This window comes from Caenorhabditis briggsae (genome assembly GCF_000004555.2).
Source record: "Caenorhabditis briggsae complete genome, chrX, whole genome shotgun sequence".
Taxonomy (NCBI): Eukaryota; Metazoa; Nematoda; class Chromadorea; order Rhabditida; family Rhabditidae; genus Caenorhabditis; species Caenorhabditis briggsae.
Window position 1 is genome coordinate 13,557,719 of NC_013491.2, and position 19,348 is coordinate 13,577,066.

General features: G+C 37.7%; 5 protein-coding genes across 5 annotated transcripts in view; 3 read left to right on the forward strand and 2 right to left on the reverse strand.

The window, feature by feature from the left end:
- Positions 1-588: 588 nt before the first annotated feature.
- On the forward strand, positions 589-2,138 carry CBG16828 (the record flags this gene model as incomplete). Its single annotated transcript, XM_002645088.1, has 3 exons — positions 589-901; positions 1,009-1,829; positions 1,881-2,138. The coding sequence occupies 3 exons, from the start codon at positions 589-591 to the stop codon at positions 2,136-2,138; spliced, it is 1,392 nt and encodes a 463-aa protein (XP_002645134.1).
- A 2,113-nt stretch (positions 2,139-4,251) lies between these two features.
- Cbr-sul-3 lies at positions 4,252-10,285 on the reverse strand (the record flags this gene model as incomplete). Its single annotated transcript, XM_045240019.1, has 13 exons — positions 4,252-4,381; positions 4,429-4,483; positions 5,392-5,477; positions 5,551-5,650; positions 5,700-5,767; positions 6,074-6,210; positions 6,261-6,358; positions 6,577-6,787; positions 8,107-8,216; positions 8,780-8,990; positions 9,037-9,088; positions 9,142-9,228; positions 10,131-10,285. 13 exons carry the CDS (start codon positions 10,283-10,285, stop codon positions 4,252-4,254), a joined length of 1,500 nt encoding a protein of 499 aa, XP_045096068.1.
- Positions 10,286-13,882: 3,597 nt separating this feature from the next.
- On the reverse strand, positions 13,883-13,942 carry CBG27831 (the record flags this gene model as incomplete). Its single annotated transcript, XM_045240020.1, has 1 exon — positions 13,883-13,942. The coding sequence occupies one exon, from the start codon at positions 13,940-13,942 to the stop codon at positions 13,883-13,885; it is 60 nt and encodes a 19-aa protein (XP_045099902.1).
- Positions 13,925-14,233, forward strand: CBG16831 (the record flags this gene model as incomplete). The annotated part of the gene is made up of 2 exons (XM_002645090.1): positions 13,925-14,043; positions 14,137-14,233. The coding sequence occupies 2 exons, from the start codon at positions 13,925-13,927 to the stop codon at positions 14,231-14,233; spliced, it is 216 nt and encodes a 71-aa protein (XP_002645136.1).
- A 3,747-nt stretch (positions 14,234-17,980) lies between these two features.
- Positions 17,981-19,348, forward strand: part of CBG16832 — a gene marked incomplete at both ends in the record, with an annotated part of 2,997 nt that continues 1,629 nt past the window's right edge. Inside the window, 4 exons of the mRNA XM_045240021.1 lie at positions 17,981-18,071; positions 18,670-18,837; positions 18,895-19,026; positions 19,078-19,180. Of these exons, the coding sequence (XP_045096069.1) occupies positions 17,981-18,071; positions 18,670-18,837; positions 18,895-19,026; positions 19,078-19,180 (494 nt within the window). The remainder of the gene's footprint in view (positions 18,072-18,669; positions 18,838-18,894; positions 19,027-19,077; positions 19,181-19,348) is intronic.

The following is a 19,348-nucleotide window of genomic DNA, read 5'->3' on the forward strand; positions in this document are numbered from 1 at the left end:
CATCCTTTCAAGCGTCAGTCCCCCTCCCCAGTTATGAAAAAGAGGATCTATTGATGTTTTGCATTCCACTTTTGCTCTCGTTTCCCTTCTCTTTGCAGACACTCGTCGCCTCCATCTAACCAGATTCAAAAATCTACTCATATCGACGTAAACAGCGTATGTGTCCATTAAGGTCGCTCACTCCATGACCGTTTGTTGAGAGAGATTACGCATTATTTCGAAACTTGGAGGGCGCAGAGAAAAGAGCGAAAACAAGAAAGTGCCCGCAGACAGTGAGAGAGCGAGGGGCACACACGCAATGGCGGGTCTCGCCACGAAAAGGGGTGTGTACGCAGCTAATAGAGTAGTGTCCTTGGCCTAAACACACGAGAGGGCTCTTCTTTTCCCGTCATTCGTGTTCTTTTCCCTCGCCTGGTGGTGTGCGTCCGTCGGGTCGTCTCGTTTTTAGGCCCACAATTTTGGGACTTTTCGATTTTCGAAAGGTTTCGCATCAATTCTCGTCTTCCTTTACCCTTCTTAAAGCTCTAACCCCTTCCAATATTTAAACCAATCAATTTTCAGTGTATATCCTCAACTCGGTCAACTACAATGGGAAAGGAAAAGGTTCATATTAACATCGTCGTCATCGGACACGTCGACTCCGGAAAGTCCACCACCACCGGACACTTGATCTACAAGTGCGGAGGAATCGACAAGAGAACTATCGAGAAGTTCGAGAAGGAAGCCCAGGAAATGGGAAAGGGATCCTTCAAGTACGCCTGGGTTCTTGACAAGCTGAAGGCCGAGCGTGAACGTGGTATCACCATCGATATTGCTCTCTGGAAGTTCGAGACTGCCAAGTACTACATCACCATCATTGATGCCCCAGGACATCGTGATTTCATCAAGAACATGATCACCGGTTAGTTTGGGTTGGAATTTGCAAGATTTTAGGCCAGATTTATGGGGGCTGGACATTTTAGGATTCTAGGAATGATAAAGGGCCTTTCAGAATTCAGATATTTTCAGGAACCTCCCAGGCTGATTGCGCCGTCTTGGTCGTCGCTTGCGGAACCGGAGAGTTCGAGGCCGGAATCTCCAAGAACGGACAAACCCGTGAGCACGCTCTCCTCGCCCAAACCCTTGGAGTCAAGCAGCTCATCGTTGCCTGCAACAAGATGGACTCCACCGAGCCACCATTCTCTGAGGCCCGTTTCACTGAGATCACCAACGAGGTCTCCGGATTCATCAAGAAGATCGGATACAATCCAAAGGCCGTCGCCTTCGTCCCAATCTCTGGATTCAACGGAGACAACATGCTCGAGGCCTCCGCCAACATGCCATGGTTCAAGGGATGGGCCGTTGAGCGCAAGGAAGGAAATGCTTCCGGAAAGACCCTCCTCGAGGCTCTTGACGCCATCATTCCACCACAACGCCCAACTGACCGACCACTCCGTCTCCCACTCCAGGACGTGTACAAGATCGGAGGAATCGGAACTGTCCCAGTCGGACGTGTCGAGACCGGAATCATCAAGCCAGGAATGGTTGTCACCTTCGCTCCACAGAACGTGACCACTGAAGTCAAGTCCGTCGAGATGCACCACGAGTCTCTCCCAGAGGCCGTTCCAGGAGACAACGTTGGATTCAACGTCAAGAACGTCTCCGTCAAGGACATCCGTCGTGGATCCGTCTGCTCTGACTCCAAGCAAGACCCAGCCAAGGAGGCTCGCACCTTCCACGCTCAGGTCATCATCATGAACCACCCAGGACAAATCGCCGCTGGATACACTCCAGTTCTCGATTGCCACACCGCTCACATTGCTTGCAAGTTCAACGAGCTTAAGGAGAAGGTAAATTGTTTCAGGTCGAATGGACAAAGCATCTAACCATTTATTTTCCAGGTCGATCGCCGTACCGGTAAGAAGGTCGAGGACTTCCCTAAGTTCCTCAAGTCCGGAGATGCCGGAATCGTTGAGCTCATCCCAACCAAGCCACTCTGCGTCGAGTCCTTCACCGACTACGCTCCACTCGGACGTTTCGCCGTTCGTGACATGCGTCAAACCGTCGCTGTCGGAGTCATCAAGTCCGTCGAGAAGTCCGATGGATCATCTGGAAAGGTCACCAAGTCCGCCCAGAAGGCCGCTCCAAAGAAGAAGTAAATCTCTTCTCCACGACGCCTTACCTTCTGTATTACCAATCCGTCTCATGATACCACTTCGCTTACAAAACTGTTAAAAAATCTTGTTAACCCCCTCCCACCCATCGCTCGGTAGTTTTCTCTCCTCTTAAAATCCCCATTTTTTGAGCATGGGTGCTCCTTGTTTCATCTCGTCCCTACACCCTTAGCAATGAGTCGAGTGTTTGGACAGACTGTTGTTTTAAACCGTACCGCACCTTCTTCCACCAAATTTGTTTCATTTCCACGTATTTATTAAGGCTTGCACACTGTTTTCTACCCTAAATCAGAGCAGTCTTCACCCAAAATAATAAATACAGTTACTTGTACTAATTGATCATCACCGTTAAAGAACCCCCCGACCCAACCGTCTCCCCACCCAAAACCCATTTCCCCAAAACTTTTAAAAATGTTAGGTTTTATACTGTTGTCTTTTTGTATATATTTTCTCTTGAAACTTGCAAACTGCAATGGTATATTTCCCCCAATAAAAAGAAATGTGTTATTTGAATCGAATCATCCCATTTCGTTATCTGACGAAATACTCCCGGTGCTACTATCGGTCGTGGTCAATCTGCTTGCAGTGCAATTGACAGATAAGATAGCATCTCTCATTCAGAAAGCAACGTGGTGTGGGAGTTGACCTTGGTAGAATCATCCGTCGTAGCACTCGTCTTTTTTCTTTCTCACTCACACACTCGACTATTTGATTACTGCTCGGTCAGTGAGAAGTGTAGAAAATGTTTGTGTGGAAAGAAAGGAAGGGAACGAATAGATGGATGGATAAAGAAGAAGAGTTGGGTCGGACTATTGGAAAAGAGCGTCGGCAAATATTGGACCAGAGCAAGGCTGTGTAGCAATAGGTCAATTTTTGTTTAAACTAGAGCGACACTCATTTGCACACCGGGAGACTGAGCGAGTAGGAAGAATCAAAGGAAAGGGCCAATGATTGGGATATATCGACTGGTGGATAGGTTTGATTGACTGCTTGTTCTGATCTAGTGTACACTTTTCCGCAAGCATTAATAGGGGAGTTCGAAAATCTTGTTTTTTTCATAGATTTGCCGACGTTGGTTGGAAATCCCACAAAAGTTCGGAAAGATTAGAACAAAAAATCTCTGTTTGCATTGCACTGACTTTTTCTCATTTGTTCGCGTCAAGTCGGAAATAGGAATTTGAGAAAAAAGTTCGGTAGATTCGAAAAAAAGCTGTTAGTTAGGGAAGATTGAATAGAAAAGAACAAGGAAATATGGGAACTTTGAGGAGTGTCTTCGACGTTTTCTAAAATTGAGAATTCCAGAAAATTTCTATTCCGGTTTTAATAACATAATTTTGGTAGGACATGTGAATTTGATTATTTCTGTTTTATGCTCTCATGTCTCAATTTTTTCAATCTGTATAACAGAATTTGCTCCAACAGAAGCTGACCCTAGACTTGCATTATGAGCTCAACTTGATAAAATATTTTTCCTTATATCACCAATATTTCATCAGTTGACAGATCTTTGTAGTCTCTTATAGAATGTTAAATAATTGAGCTCAAAATGGAAGTCTTCTTTTAGCTTGTTTACATTAATTTACAACTGACGTATTTACAAATTTTCCACTACTACGATTTGTTGAAAACCGCGATTTTCGTTTCTCCTGTCCACTATCTATTTTCATCCAAACCGATCTTCTTACTCTTCTACGTTTTCAATGTCAATGCCATCTCAAAGGCAATCTTATGGTTTCCCAACGCAGTTGGTGGTGACCTCTCCTTCTCCTCCTCTTCCCTTTCATCTGCTAGATAGATTCAAATGGACCGTTATGTCGACCGTAATCTGCTCAACAGTGGTTCGGTAATCGTACACCGCAATAGCAAAAAGAATAGAGATAGTGGACGGGGTCAGTTGGCAATAAACCTTGGGGTCCACTTGTGTTTAGCATACCAATCTATTGAATAGATGTACTTTGAAAAACAATGGGGGTTGAATAGAGCAAAAATACAGTACTTATGTTTATTAGACTAGACAGAATGGCAATATTAAAAATTGGAACCCAAAAAAAAAGGACCATGAGTAAAGCAAGGGGAAAATTGTCAATGGTTTGTTGATTCAAGCTTGACCATCACACCAAAAACTGGAATAACTTCCGTTGAATCGCTCTGGACTGCCGGATAAACTCAGCGGTTTCCGGACATTTTTGTGGAGGAACTTTTTCAGCTGATCAAGTTTCGAGAGAAGTCTGCAAAATGTGGATTGGTCAAGTGCCAAATGGAGTACATGAACTACCTTCGAACAATTTTTGGATTGTTTCTGGAAATATCCTTTGATTCAGTCGGGTCTGCTGAAAACGGAAGAATGAAATTAAGGAATAATCAAACTGGCATTAATTATGTAAATCGGAACATAAAATGTGGAGATTGTGTAGTTTTGACAAAAGTTCAAAATTTAGAATTTCACAAAATATTTCCAAACTCATCAGTTTTTTGTTGATTTTCCGGAAAACTAGTTATTGTAAAAAAGCAAAACAAGACGCGCATTCAATTTTTTGCAATTTCACTGGTTATAAAGAAAATCATAAATAACCATATGATCAAATTTAGTCTGTATAAATAAATACCGTAAACACTATGAATGAATGTCCTCAAATCTCTCAACATTCTACAGTGAAGATGTAAATTGAGAAAAATACCTAGAAATATAAAAATTACCACGGAAATCGATGGAAAGCAAAACGCATATGGTTTCGCATTGCACAGTTTTGAAAAGTCCTTGTACAAAAAAGTAATTTTTGTATTTTATAATAATTTCCAAAATTTTAGACTAGACGAAGTACTTATGCAAACTTAAGAATCATCACATTTTCAACTGTGGTCTTTGGAGAATTTTTTGATCGACCCGTATTGAAACTGTGCAGTCACTAGTCACCACATACTTGAATTTTTTTAAAAACCGTAGAAAATGTGTGCTAAACACTCTCAGACCGTTTCCGTGGTCTGAAATAAGAGAAAAACAGAATTCTAATCTTTTGACAACAACATTTTTTCGATCTTTGGTTGAATTGAATGCAAATATCCCAACTTGAACTTCCGGTTTTCAAAACCTATTTTCAGTAAAACCGTTTCCTTTTTCAAATATTCCTTTTCAATTTTCCGTTTCGTGATCTCTGCCCTACTATCATCACACTATGAAATTCAGAAGCCCGTCAATTTTGACAATTCAGAAGAACGTCAATTGTCAAAGAAATCTTACTTGAGATCCTGAACAATCGTGTCCTATTCTTGTCCTTTGACATCTTTCGATCGACATTTCCAACTATCAGTTTATAATCACCATCGCTGTAAACAATCAAAGGTTTCCCCGTTTGCTGTCAACTCACATGACATTAATTTCAGTCGTACACACACCAACCGTATTGCAGAGCCGTGATCGGCAATGTTGTAAACAAATTGGAAGCGACGAAATTTGGGACGATTCGTTCTTATGTACTCCCACTGATTGATACCATCGCCTACAAAATAAAATTATTGCAGGCTGAGGGATTTTTTGGGTAACCTTACCATATGAATCAACTTCCAAACCAGTGATGGATAGAATCGTTGCGTGCCAATCAACAACATGAAACATCCTGAAGAATCACTGAGAAATAACAAGAAAATGAGATTTGGTTCATATGCGGTAATCTAAAAATTAAATGCTGGGTCTAAAAATCAAACGGCTTCTCAAAAAAGAAGTGACTAATGTTTTCTTTCCAGAATATCTGACCCGATTCCAGAAAAGCATTTTTTGCAAGATTTGTTTTTCCCTAGCTTTAATTTATCACATAATCTGTAATGAAGTTAAAACGTCACATTCCAGTACTACCCAATACTACGAAACACAAAATAATAAAGATTTCCCCTATAAATAACCCTGCAATTTTCAAAAAACTCACATTTCTCTATTGCCACCTTCTTCCACATACATTGGTGAATGCACAAAAGTGGTTGTTTTTGTACCACCCTCCCATATAGTGTCCTTTTCTCCACGAAGTGGAGCATTTGATGCGCCGAAATTTGAAGTTCCTCCATTCTGAAAGTTATCAATGTTCCACAACCCGCTATTCAAATTTCCCTTCTCACATCACTGGTAAACACGATCACAGTGTTTTCGTACAAATTAGCAGCTTTTAAATATTCCACCAGTCTTCCGATTGCAAAATCCATTGCTGTCAACATGCCTAAATAAAGCTCTTTTAGTTAACAGGATTTGATTTCTGTTCTTGGTTTTTGTGTTCTCTTTTTTTTGAGCTGCTCCAAAACCTAACCATTGAAGAATCTAAGAACCATAGTTCACGTCATTCTTTATTGCACAAGTGCAAACGAAGCCGTTTTTTTTCATATATCTGAATGGGTCAAACGGAAAACCCCATCTCATTCATTCTGCAAACAACGTTACCGCAATAAATCCGACGATAGCGATTCTTGACTCGTGTGCAATACTTGTCGTAGGAGCGCGGCACCTTTAAAATTAGATTCGTTGCTATTTTGGTGTTTATTTGATCTGGATATATTGTGCTGACGTGTGACTCACTTGAAGTGGTGGGTGTACTGCTTGATAGGATAAAAACATGAAGAAAGGCTTGGTAGAGTTGTGATTGTCTAGAACGCTCATCGCAACGTCAGTGAATAGGTCCTAAAATGTTTGAATTTTATTCTAATTTCACCGAAAGTGAAATTTATTAGAGTTGATAAATTCTTAATGAGTTTCAAAATTATTTTCAGATTTTATATTTATTTTCCTAGTTTTTTCCTTATTTTCAAATCCTGCTCGAATTTTCTGTTTTATTCGATACCAAATGCAAACTAACTCGTAAAAAAACTTTTAAATAGTTTACGGCATACATGTGGATGGCCGGGCCGCGGCACGCCTAGGACAACTTTTCGAAAATTTTGCTTTTCAAATGTGCCAAAATATTTACAATAGCAAAATATTAAACCAAATGCATACAACCATCCGAAAAAGTTAATTGAATGCATTTTTAGTAAAAAAAATCAAACTTCAATAAGCCAAGGATGAAACTTTTTTTCTAATTACCACCTCAAAACAGTTTTTTTTCAACAGAATCGGTCTCTAGTGTGGATTTTCATTCATTAAGAAGAAAAGCCATTTTGAAAAATGATGATTCGCTCTAAAATTTCGAAATTTTCAAAAAGCTTTTTTATTTTTCAAAAGGCCATGTGTAATTTTTTTCCGGCTCGGCCCGGCCCGCTTTCTGAAAAACCTTAGCGCGGCCATGGCCCGGCCCGCGGGCATCTTTTCTACAAGTATGATTTACGGTAAACATTTTTTCAATTCATCGAAGTTTCAAAAAACTAAAAAACATTAAGGGCATTTAAAACCTAATTACACAGTCACTGTACTTTTGAAGTTTTTCTGGTTGTAATAGGCAGTTTTTTTGAAGGTTACCGTATTTTCCTTTACACAATAAAAGTGTCAATCTTACAGTAGAATCTGTGATGTCTATAAACGTTAACTTTGAGCTCATTTTTCTAGATCTGTGTGAAATAAATAAAAAGAACAGGCCCTGGCGGGCCCTGTCATGGTGTCTTTTAGGACTGATAATTTTGACCAACTAAATCGTTTATGATGGAATGTGACGAGCACTACAAAATGACACTATTTGGAGACTGTATCGTGCTTGTGAACAAAGTTATGGACCAAACAAGCCGATATAACCGTCAGTTTCATTTTGTAATGCTTGTCAAATTGTATCATACCTTTTTTAGTTGGTTCAAAAATATTGATTCACAAAGAAACAATGCCAGGGCACGTTTTCTAGTATGGTAATAGGTACTATTTCAACCACCCAAAGTTGATCGTCTACTATTTAATCGATTATTTTCAAATAGAGTTCTGACAAAAACTGTTGATCTAAATTCACAAATTAAAACTCGGTGAATGTCTTCTGTATTAATTTAACCATACCGTTGAATAAACACCATTCTGTGAAAAATCTGGAACACTCTTGCCATTCCCAACTTCTTCAAACAAGTCTAATCCCTTGACGACTCTTTTCAGTTCGCGATGATATTGGTCTGAAAGTGCATTACAGTACCGAAAATTGTTTATCTCTATTTCGAGTTCTATCCTCGCCAACTGAATTTCAGTTCATGGCTGCAAAAAGAGTACACGCGTTAATTTTGACCCTTATTGTTGATGCCTTCTAGTGCACTCCTATTTTGGGTAGAATATTCCCTGAACATTGTGCTTTCCAAATATTCTCTTGAACAACTGATTTGAATCAAGTGCATTCAATTAACGTTTTCATTTGGATGCGCAACAAAAGATGTTCCATACGATAAGATTTCGAAAGATCCCATGAGCGGAGCACCACGCAAAAGATCTTTGCAGGAAGAAAAAAGCAAGGGGTGAAAGTAATTACAAAACGTTTTTTGCTTGATGACATCAGCAATTTCCTTTCATTTCAGTTTTTTTTTTCTTAAAACAAACAACTTCGATTGTTCTTCTTTTTAGGTATTTTTCCATTGTATTTAAAAAGTCGAAAATTGCAAAACTGATCTTTGGATTGTAAAAACTTCCTTTTGAGTTATGATTTGTGCTCCAAAGAGTTTTGAGCACAATTGCTCGATTAGCGTACCTGCTGAGTGATTGAAATATCCCGTTTGTGGTCCATAAAAACCATAAAAATAGTCAAACCCTCTATTCGTTGGCAGAAATTCCTTTTTGCAATATCCTAAATGCCATTTCCCAACCAAATAAGTCGAATAATCCAGTTGTCTCATATTCTCAGATAAGAATGGAAACATTGTAGGTACCCCAGCTGGTTCCATATGTAGAAATACTCCAGCCTAAAAAACATTTCAACGGTCCAAAAATTTCCAATTTGCTAAGTACCTGAGTGCCGACCCGAAATGGGTAGTAACCCGTCATGAAAGCGCTTCGGGTTCTGAGAAAATAACAAAAACACATAGTTTCGTGGAAAACAAAGTAACAACTCACGGTGTGCATAATTGATTAACGTAAGAGTTTGTCATGAGTGCCGTGTTTTTGTGGAACGCCAGGTTACGAAGATTTGGAGTGTGTAGTCTGGAAAAATATTTTTGTTTTAAAGTTTTGCACCAATAAAAGAAGAGTGTTTTCAGTTCCAGGAATTTTTTTGAATTAAGTTTTCAGACTCTGACTACATGTGAATCGGGCTCCTGACTTTCCACTTTAAGCTAATTTTCTAGGATCAATATTTTTGGGTCAACTAAATTTAGAATTTGATAAGTATTACAAATGATATTATTTGGAAACTGAATATTGTCTATAAACAAAGCAACAGTTAAAACAAACCGGAAACAAACAGGCTGGGCTGCTATAGGTCTGTAACTTTGTTCTTAGACAAGATACAGTTTCTCAAATAACATTTTTTTAACGCTTGTCGATTTCTATCGTATCTATTTTAGTTGGCCCAAAAGTATTAATTCTAAAAGACACTATGGCAGAACTCGCGGAAGTTCGGTTCACAAGTACATGCGATTTAAGCTTATTTATCTTGCTTTCCGTTGAAGATATCAAAAAGTTGTCAGCTGACAAATTGTTGTTCATAACAAAACAAATATTATATTAGTAGACACATTTCTGATATCTTGCACAGGAGCCACGTAATAAGCTCAAAATTGACAGTTTGAAACCCCTCTATTACTAATTTCAAGTTATTAAAGTCTAGAGTAACTTAAAATTCATTGAAAACGTATATTTGCTTCGTTTGAATTTTTTCTCTCTATTGTAGTATTGTAGTACCCTTTTTCTACGAAATACGTGTAGAACATTCTGAACCGTTTAAGTACTCTGATATTCATGAATTTAGTTAGTTTGTAAAAATTGCTATTCTTTCTCAGTTTCATATTGAATTTTCAAGTCTTTTTTCCAACTCATTTTTTCCGAACGAATTGAGGCTCCACCGATTTTCGCAACATGTTTTTCTAACTGTTCTGCCCACTTACGTGCTATCTTTCCAATCGAGATCATTGAAACCTAGGTCATCAGCCATAATAAACAACACATTAGGCTTCTGTGTTGCCGTTTGTCCATCTACGTCGGCGATCCCATAGTAGTGTAAAAGTAATAGCAGAAAAATAGGGAGCGTCGTCCGCTTCATAGATAAAATGGATACAATACAGTGTAAGCCGACGTCGCTGCTTTGCCGTCGGGACTGTGACCGGTGGGAGGGTAGGACAGTTTGGGGTGAAAGGATGAGTTTGGTTTGAAGAGAGTGAGAGAGGGAGAGACGGAGGTGAATAGTTCAAGTATTACCAGTATTCGAGAAAAGAATAAGAAGTAGTAGTAGTTTAGAGTAGAATGAGAAAAAAAAGGGAATCGAAGAATGGATGATTAGTTTTAGTTTGGAATGACAAATTGGTTATTTTAGCTAGAGAATACTAGAGACGGAGAGTTTTTGAACGGTCTGACCTTGTCAAAAATAACTGAATTGCAATAATAAGTAAAACAGTTTTCTTTTCTAATTCCCCTTGTCTTGGAATGAACAAAATTTTTCAGTTTTTTCGAAAATTAGACCAACTGGTCTGTATTCATAAAACTCGAAAACTGAAAAAAATCTAAAAGTGGTTCATATCGTTTAAGTAGACAACCTTTATCACGCTCCTCTAGCTTAAAACAAAAAAAAACTTCGTCAAAAGTAACGGCTAGTCTTTGCTAAAGAAATAAACCGGGGACAGACACTTGTCAGAAGAATGTTTCACATAGAATTTTTGAGACGAATTTCTGACAAGTGATGTCAAACTCTGATTGAATCAACAACCGAAAAACGCTAATGCTTTCTTGTTGCTTCATTGTTAGATATTTCATGCCATAATGACCTTTTCATCAAATATGGTAAGGTCAATAACCGGCACTTGTCGTTGAAGCATGTGAGAAAATAAAGAAGAAGCGTAAGATGCTTTCTTGAAGTGTCTGAACGGTTTTTTCGTGAAGTGGGCCTTCTTTTTCGAAGAACAGAATGAATTTTTATTGAATGGTATGCGATGAAAGTTCTTCAAAATACGGATATGTGATTTATGACTTCATAATTTGAGTATCTTTGCAACTTTTCTCCGTCTTCCAGATTCCAATCAAAATATTTTTTATTTTCCGAAATTTTTGAAAAAACCCACGTGGCTTCCCAATGGTCAAGGATATCCTCCATACTTCATGTTCCGTGACCACTGAAAGAAATAAATAATTATGTACTCTAGGAAAAGATGAAAAAAGTTTCAAACATCGAGTATAGTCGGATGTCTTTAAAGCATTTGTGCTGACTATAATGAGTTGTAGCCAAATGTGTGAATGAAGAAAAATTAGTTATAAAAATTTATTCATGGAAATGAGGTGTTGCTGAAAAAGGTGGGTGGGTACAAAGATGGAATAAATATAATGTTACTTCTTGATTATTCTTTCTCGAATCGCTTTTTTTTGGAATTTTCGTCGTCTTTTTTATTTTTGTGATCACCATTCTTTAAATAAAAATCCAGTGAAGCGAAATGAGCAGTTCAAAAATGGTACAGATCTCATCACAATGATAAATTTTTCATTATCGGCACTGTATTGGTTACAAACGTCACACATCTCATACGAATGGAATTTAGCAAAAGATTATGAATTTAAAAAATTGGCATTTACAATGTTTAGTATTATCAAAAATTTTCAGAGCGACGGAAAAATGTTGGCATTTTTTGGGGTTTCAATGTTGACTATTTTATACTTAAAACATTTGAAATGATAAGCCTTTTTATCTGGTACATTAGATTGATAACGAATCAAGATTACAAAATTAAAATTGAAAACCTATCAATAAGGAACTCATTCTTCTAATTATCAATAAGGTCAATATTTTATTTTCAGAAACCTCGCATAGATCGACGTTCCATCAATTTGTTATACAAGTGTCTTATCCATTCCAAATGAGAAAAGTGAAGATGATGCATGAAAAAATCCAGCATAAAGAATAGCTTTGATCATCCTTATTTTTTGTATTGTACTTTTTGCTCCATATGATGCATTCAGAATTATGCATCCGTTGTGGAAAAGGGTGAAAAAATGCCCGTACTAATCAAAATTTAATACATTCAAAGTTCTGTGAGTCAGTTTCTCGGATGAAATGAGAAACTTATGCGCGGGTGGGGTCCACGGCTCAATGTTCACCAGTTCGTTACTTCACATCTATTTTTTTCCCCCTGTTTCAATAAATTGAAACCTCGAATATAATTTTTCTAGTCTCGGAAAACCCTAACCTTTACTATTAAACTGCGTCGTCGTATCTATTCTCGGTCAGAAGAGGAGGTATTCATTAAAAATTTAGTACCAGGACATAAACCACCTCTTTCATTACTTCACTCCAATTTCCCTCACCCCCCTTTAGACTTCTTTTTAAAGTTTCAGAAAAAAGAGATTGCGTGCCAAACGATGCGGTTTTAATCTTATTTTTTATTCCATCTTTTGAAATTCAAATGTCCAGGCCTGCCATAAAATGGTTATTAAAAGAAATGATGCTTTCAAAACTACAGTACACCATTTGTGTGGATTAAGTAGATGCTTTCTGTCTAGGTAACTTTGTTTTTGTGACTTTCTGTTTTTGGTTTTTGCATTGGTAATTGGTGCCATATTTGGAAACTTTATTCGGAGACAAAAATTCGATTAGTTTCCAATGATCAATTCAATTGGTTTCGCCAATCGTCATTCATATTTTTCTGACATGTTCATTTATATCTTTTTGAGTCAGAGTATAATGAAATATTTCATTCAAAACTTGAAAGAGGGAGAGAAAAACGTTTGAGTAAATATTTTCTCTTATTTCACGACTTCTTTCGGTGGGTAATTCATCATTTTTATTCGTATCCTTATTATCCCATTCTACAGACTCTTTCCATAAATACTATGATATGTCATTCAGTTGGCTCCACCCCCTACTTCGTTTTTTCTTTATAAGAATTACTTCCTTTCTATCTCTTTCAAAAACCCTCTTTTTCAAAAACTTCCCACCATAGTTTTTCGGGGGGCTCTTAAGAAATACTACTCCAAGTTCTAGGAAAACAGATTATTACGACTAGTCGCCTATTTTTGCTATGTTGGTTTAGATTCAATGACTTCTATTTCTTGCGAGGGTGTTAGATGATTTAATCCACCGTATTCCAACCTCCAAGGGTTTAGAGGGCAAGACCATTGTTCATTATACGTCAGGAATCCCAAGTGGGTGGAGCTTCATTTCCAAACCAAACTACACCCCTCCCCCACCGCATAAGCTTTCCCATTCTCATTTCAAAAAGGAGCACATTAGAGGTGAAAGTAGTCTTCCTGCAAACGAAATTCGTTGAATTTGTTATTATTTTTTGCAACATTTCAATTCAACTTCTTTTTTTCCTTCTTCTCACACTTCTTTGTTAGGTTCCAACACCAGGCTTAGTGACTAATGTAATGAGAAAAAGGCGGTGCACTCGCACCCTTTGACTTTACGAAATTAAAAGAGAAACCAATTTCACAACCCTTTTGGGTTTTTCCAACCTAATCATATCAACTCCCCCGAGGTTAATTTGATCTAAAATATTTTCAGCTCAAAATATCAGTTCCACCCTCATAATAAGTAGGCGGTAATCCCTCGTGACGCTCTGAATAAAGTTCCCATTCACTCATTATATTTTCTGCAGATCCTTGCGCTTGCTTTTCTTCTCTATTCATAGTCTCCGACCAAAATATCAACGCAGTCTCATTTTTCAGCCCACAAACTTTCGTTACCTTCTCGCTGAAAATGCTCCGAATTGGACATTTCTTCCTGCTTGTTGTGCTCGTTGTTGCGGTTCTCTCGATTCCGACAAGTTACTCGAAGAGCAAGATGCTCAACAACATTTTCAAGCAGATCCATAACAAGTAAGTTGAATAGAGAATATTGGGATCAACTAGTTAAAAGGACCACATCGATTTGTTTTTTAGATTTTCAGCTACTAAGTTGTTAATTTTCAGGAAAGCCGTTGGAGATACCTTCCCGTACGAGGCATATGGCTTTGGAGACGCTGGATACGGTTTGGGAGACGAGCAGAACTACTTCGTTATAGTTTAATAAGCCATACATGTTCTCCTTTTTCTTCTTCAATCAACATTAATTCGATCTCTTTTCGCTCTAAAAATCTCCTCCTCATTTTATATGCTTTCCCTAATTTTATAAAAAATGAACTTTCGAATTTTCAATCCTCCCGAAAGTTTCTTCTCATCATTGATTCCCGAATGTTTAATTCGTTGTTCTCAGTTTGAAGATAATGAACTTTTCACTGTTATACGATGCCCAATGATCACAAAAAGATAGAAAACGTAGGAGAAGAAGAAAGGGAGTGTGAGTGGCAGTGTAAGAATTGGAACCAAGTGTAATTGACGCTGGTCACCCATTCTTGGGATGTTGCCAAGTTGTTGGTCGTTCAAAGTTGTAATAGCAATGACTTTTAGAAAAGCTAATAGCTCGTTGTGTATTGAAAAACAAATGGGACTCCGAGAAATGATTTTCCGGAATGGACTGGGTTACAATTCGTATATTTCTTTTTTTATGGAGGGTCACCGTAAGAAGTAGTGGGTTTTAAGAATCACAAAGGTTTTAGGTTTGAAAAAGTCGGAAAATTCATCATGCGAAAGTTCAAACTATAGAGATTTGGTTGGAATTTACCTTGGGACTCAAAAAAGTGGCTTCCAGTAATGAAATTCATGCCGCATACAAAAGTTATTGAAACATCTTGATATCGGTTTCAAATTAACCCTCCCCCACAAATAAAAAAATGTTATGTTCTATGCTTTGAACATGAACCTAACACTACATTCTTACCACACAGCATGAACAATTACTTGTCTTTTTTGTGAATGATCAAGTGGCCTGCATGAAATTAAAGAGAAACGACTATTTTTATTATCCGTGATCTTTTGATATATTTTCTTCATTATCATATTCTCAACGTAAAAATAAGGATGATGTCAGATGTTTCAACAACACATCAGACAGTAATACCAAATTTGTTCTTTTAAAAAGACGGCCAGAATTTCAAACTACGTGCATTTCGATTGCGTGGGGAGATTCAGAATTGTCCCAAAAGGTGCGCCCAGCTGACACAAAGTTTGTATTCTTATAAAATTTGTCTGAAATTGGTTTGTATTTTACGTAATGATCATGTGAATGGAATTGTATTTTTTTTAAATTCAGAAAATCACGAAGTAATTAAAACATATGGACCTAGAACATAAGGGCCTGAGAACATAAACACTATGATACTTGTGTTAAATGACACTGATAAAATAACTTAACAAAGAACTTCATTCAGGATGAAACTTCAAAGTTCGCCTAACAGTTTTATTATTTAACATTTTTCAAGTTATGATTTACTCGATGTAGAACCCGGAACCAGAACCAAGATCACTTTTGTTTGTGATTTGTAGTAACATTTAGAAATCTACTGATCCTGTCGCAAGGGATTTAGTTCAACGTCTTCAGAACAGATTTGATCAGTTGATCACACGAAAAAGGGCATTCGGAAATAGTCGGGATATGCAAATGAGATTTCGATTACGTAAGAAGGATTAACTAATGTTTTGATAATTTTTAGTTAGAAGAATTTGCAAACATCAAAAAATGTGGACCAGTGATGTTTAGTGGTTGGAGGAGCATATAATAAATAAAAAACTATTTGACAGAATATGTTTGGAAAGCGTCTTTATAAAAAAAAAGTTTTTCATGAAGAGAATACAATTTCCAGGTTTGTTGCTGTTGTTTGTTTTGTTATGTCGTACAGAAATAATTCTTTAATAGAAGGCAAATCTATACTGAGATTTTCAGCTCAATTATCTGAAAGTCTGTAAAAGATAACTAATTCTTGTAAGCGAACAAAATGGTGGTACCAGGACCATCAATTCATTAGTTGGCAATGCTTTTTTTCTTTTCCAATAGGAAACAAGATACTCTAAAACATGTATTAGAAAGACCAGCATTCCTATTGTTGTACGGTGACACGCTGCCAACTCAACCCACCTCACATTTCAAATTCAGCTCAACTCATTTTGGACTCTCCTCTGACTTGTGTTACTTTGAATCCGGAACTTTTTAACTTCTAGAATAGATTAAAGTCATCATTACTTTCTTCTCCTCCCCTCATCACTCAAAATCAAGATGAGAAAGATGGGGGATTACTCATTCCGTGTCAGTTTTCTTTTGTTGAGTACATTTACATGAAACCAGACAAACTACTAAAGAATATTTGTTCAGTTGAAAAGAATTCAGTACATCTTTTGACACCAAGCGCCCTCTTTCATTGCTACAGCGTGAAAGGAAGAGAGTATTGACACGTGGACGATGATCGGAAATTGTACGCGCGGGAAGCGCGGAAAGAAAAAAGAATTGCGGAAGACAATGGTCTTGGGTGCGCATCAGGCCACATTTGAGACCAAAAAAAACTTTTTTGAGTCATCAGCCGCCCGGTTGTTATCGGAAGCTGCTCAACAAAGATCAATGGGAGGTTAACATAAAACTTATTGAAAAGATTGAAGGCACCAAAAAAACCAACAATAGTACGGAAAAATTGGCGCTTCTCTTTGATGATGGGTAACTGGAATATGCTTGAGCATCACATAAACCATCAAAACACAATTTGCAAGGTCTAGGAGCAAACAATGGAGCATTACCTTTCAAAAATTCTTCGAGACAATCTTCAGAGGTTACCGGAAGCAGCAAAAGACTGGTTGATGGTTAGGTGAGAATCGCTGAGTTCAAGTTACTGTAGCTGGCAATTTTCTGAAAAGAAAAGAGGAGAGAAACATGTTTTTTAAAGGATCAGTTCGAAGTACTTACAAACTTGTAGGGTCTTCTCAGGAAAAAAAAACAAAAAATGACTATAGTAAACAATGTGAAATGCTCTCCCAAACCGTCAAATTTCAGCAATTATATCTCAATTCCTGTCGAAAATCTCAAAAAGTTGTAAACTGATAAAATGTTCATCATATTATTAAAAACATTTTGTCAGTGGCTTGTTTTTTGATGTCTTTTAGGAGAACAGAGATAAATACGCTCAGAGATAAAGTTGAATGAGTCCCTCTAGTTCGTACTTACTCGTCGTCTTAAAAACTGAATCCAAAAAATCCCTCAAACTGAAATAGATGTTTTATGTTAAAACAAAATGTATCATATGGGTCATTCTATTACATTGTGTACGGTATCCTCAAGGATTATGCACTTCCGATCTGTGTTTTTGTGTTGCTGCACAAACATCTTCAACAATCCTACGTGCCACTTGTTGCACTTTTTTACATTTTAGCACCGACGGATGATTCTATAAATTGAATAAATATTTCGAAGACAGAATAAGGATCACCTTTCGCATACCTGACAATAGATCGGATTGCAACCTGACAAAGTGTCAGTCTCAACGATTTTTTTCGGGACGTCTTACGACTGGCAGACGCCGCTTAATTATTCCTACGACAATGGCAAAAGCCGTGAAAAAGTGTCCGTTTGTTTATAAGTGCTTGTGTGGTAGCAACTCTCGGTGCCGCATCGTTGGCGGCGGCGCGGTACACTCAAATACAAATAATACATACCTTTTTTCATCGCCTCTTTTTTTTGGGCAAGTTACACACATATACACGTGTCCTTTGGCGTTGCCGCAACGGCATCTAGCACACCGGTCTGTGTTCGGCATAGGTGGAGCTGCCTGGGTGGGTGGAGAAAAACGAGCGAAAGAATAGTCATATAAATATACGAAGTGGGGCTGAAAGTTTTACGTGTTGGTTCAACAGTATTACAGTATTCTGAGTTTGGATACGAAACATTTTTTGAAAAATGAAACAGTATTGTTGTTTAGTTCTAATTGGTTTAGTAGCTTTAACGAATGCTGCCAGCGTTCGACGAACAAAACGACAATTTGGTGTTGGTATGTTTTAATTTCATTTGAATTTTTTTCATAAAACAAAATACTAAGATTTCAAAGTCTTCTGGTTATCGCAGTTTTTATTTCTACACTTTTCCCTTTTTAGATATTTTCATGTTATCAATTTTTCAATTTTTCTTATAATCACTAGACATCTATTTCTCATTTTCTGTTTTTCCATTTCTTTTCAAATCAGTCCTAGTCCATTTAAGCATTAGCAGGAGAAATTGCGCAACAAAGTACAGTAATAATTGAGAAATTTATTAATACCGAAAATCTGTAAAATTTTATCAATCTTGCTCATCGTAACTTCAGAACTAGAATTTAAACTCTGGGGTGTTTTGAGTTACTGACTACACGAATGCCATCAAAAATTCAGGAAGCGGTTTTATTTCCTCCAAAATTTTAGAATTTTTTTTTTAATTTGAGCCAATTTATCTCTTTTTCCGTGAAAAATTTCAAAAATTGTCAAGAGATGAAAGATTATTGATATCATGGTGAGAACTTTGTCAGTTGACCATTTTTTGAAATCTTTCAAAAAAAAAGAGATAAATAATCTAAATTTACGTTATTCAGACAATGTATCACTTCACTTTTTCAGTCCCTCTCTACTCCTCCTGTAACGAATATTTGACCTGCGCTGCCCCAGCAGTGTGCGCCGCTGGAACATGTCAATGTGCTCAAGCTTATCAACCATCCGGAACTCAATGCGTGCCATCCGCAGCCCCTGCGGCGGCGGTGAACGGTGTTTACCAAGTTCCAGCTGGAGGTGAGGAGCCCATCGTTTCTGAACAATAACAAAAATAACAATAACAAGAGCATTTAGTGGCGCCGGCAACATTCCGAACTGTTTACACTGATGCACTCACCGCAGTCCGTCCAGTTTACCAGCCAGTGGTCTATTACCCACAAGTTGTGCGAACTCCGGTCCTTTGTGCTCTTCCACCATGTCATGAAGGTTGTTATTTTTTATTCAAGAATTTGAAATTAATTTTTCTCATTTTTATAGTGCCAGCTCCAGTTCCAACAGTTCCAGCTACCACCCCAAATGCTCCAACCAACCCCACAGAACTCCCGACCCCAGCTCCAGAACCTACTACCACTCCTAGAAGGTATTTTTGGTTTAAGACAGGTTGTGTATGAATCGAATGTTATTACCGTAAAACCTCTAATAGAACGACACCCGGATCGTCCACTTTGAGCCTATATATCTCATTTTCTGTGAAAGATATCAAAAAGTGGCTAACTAGTAAAATGTTGCTGATATCCTGATAAACATT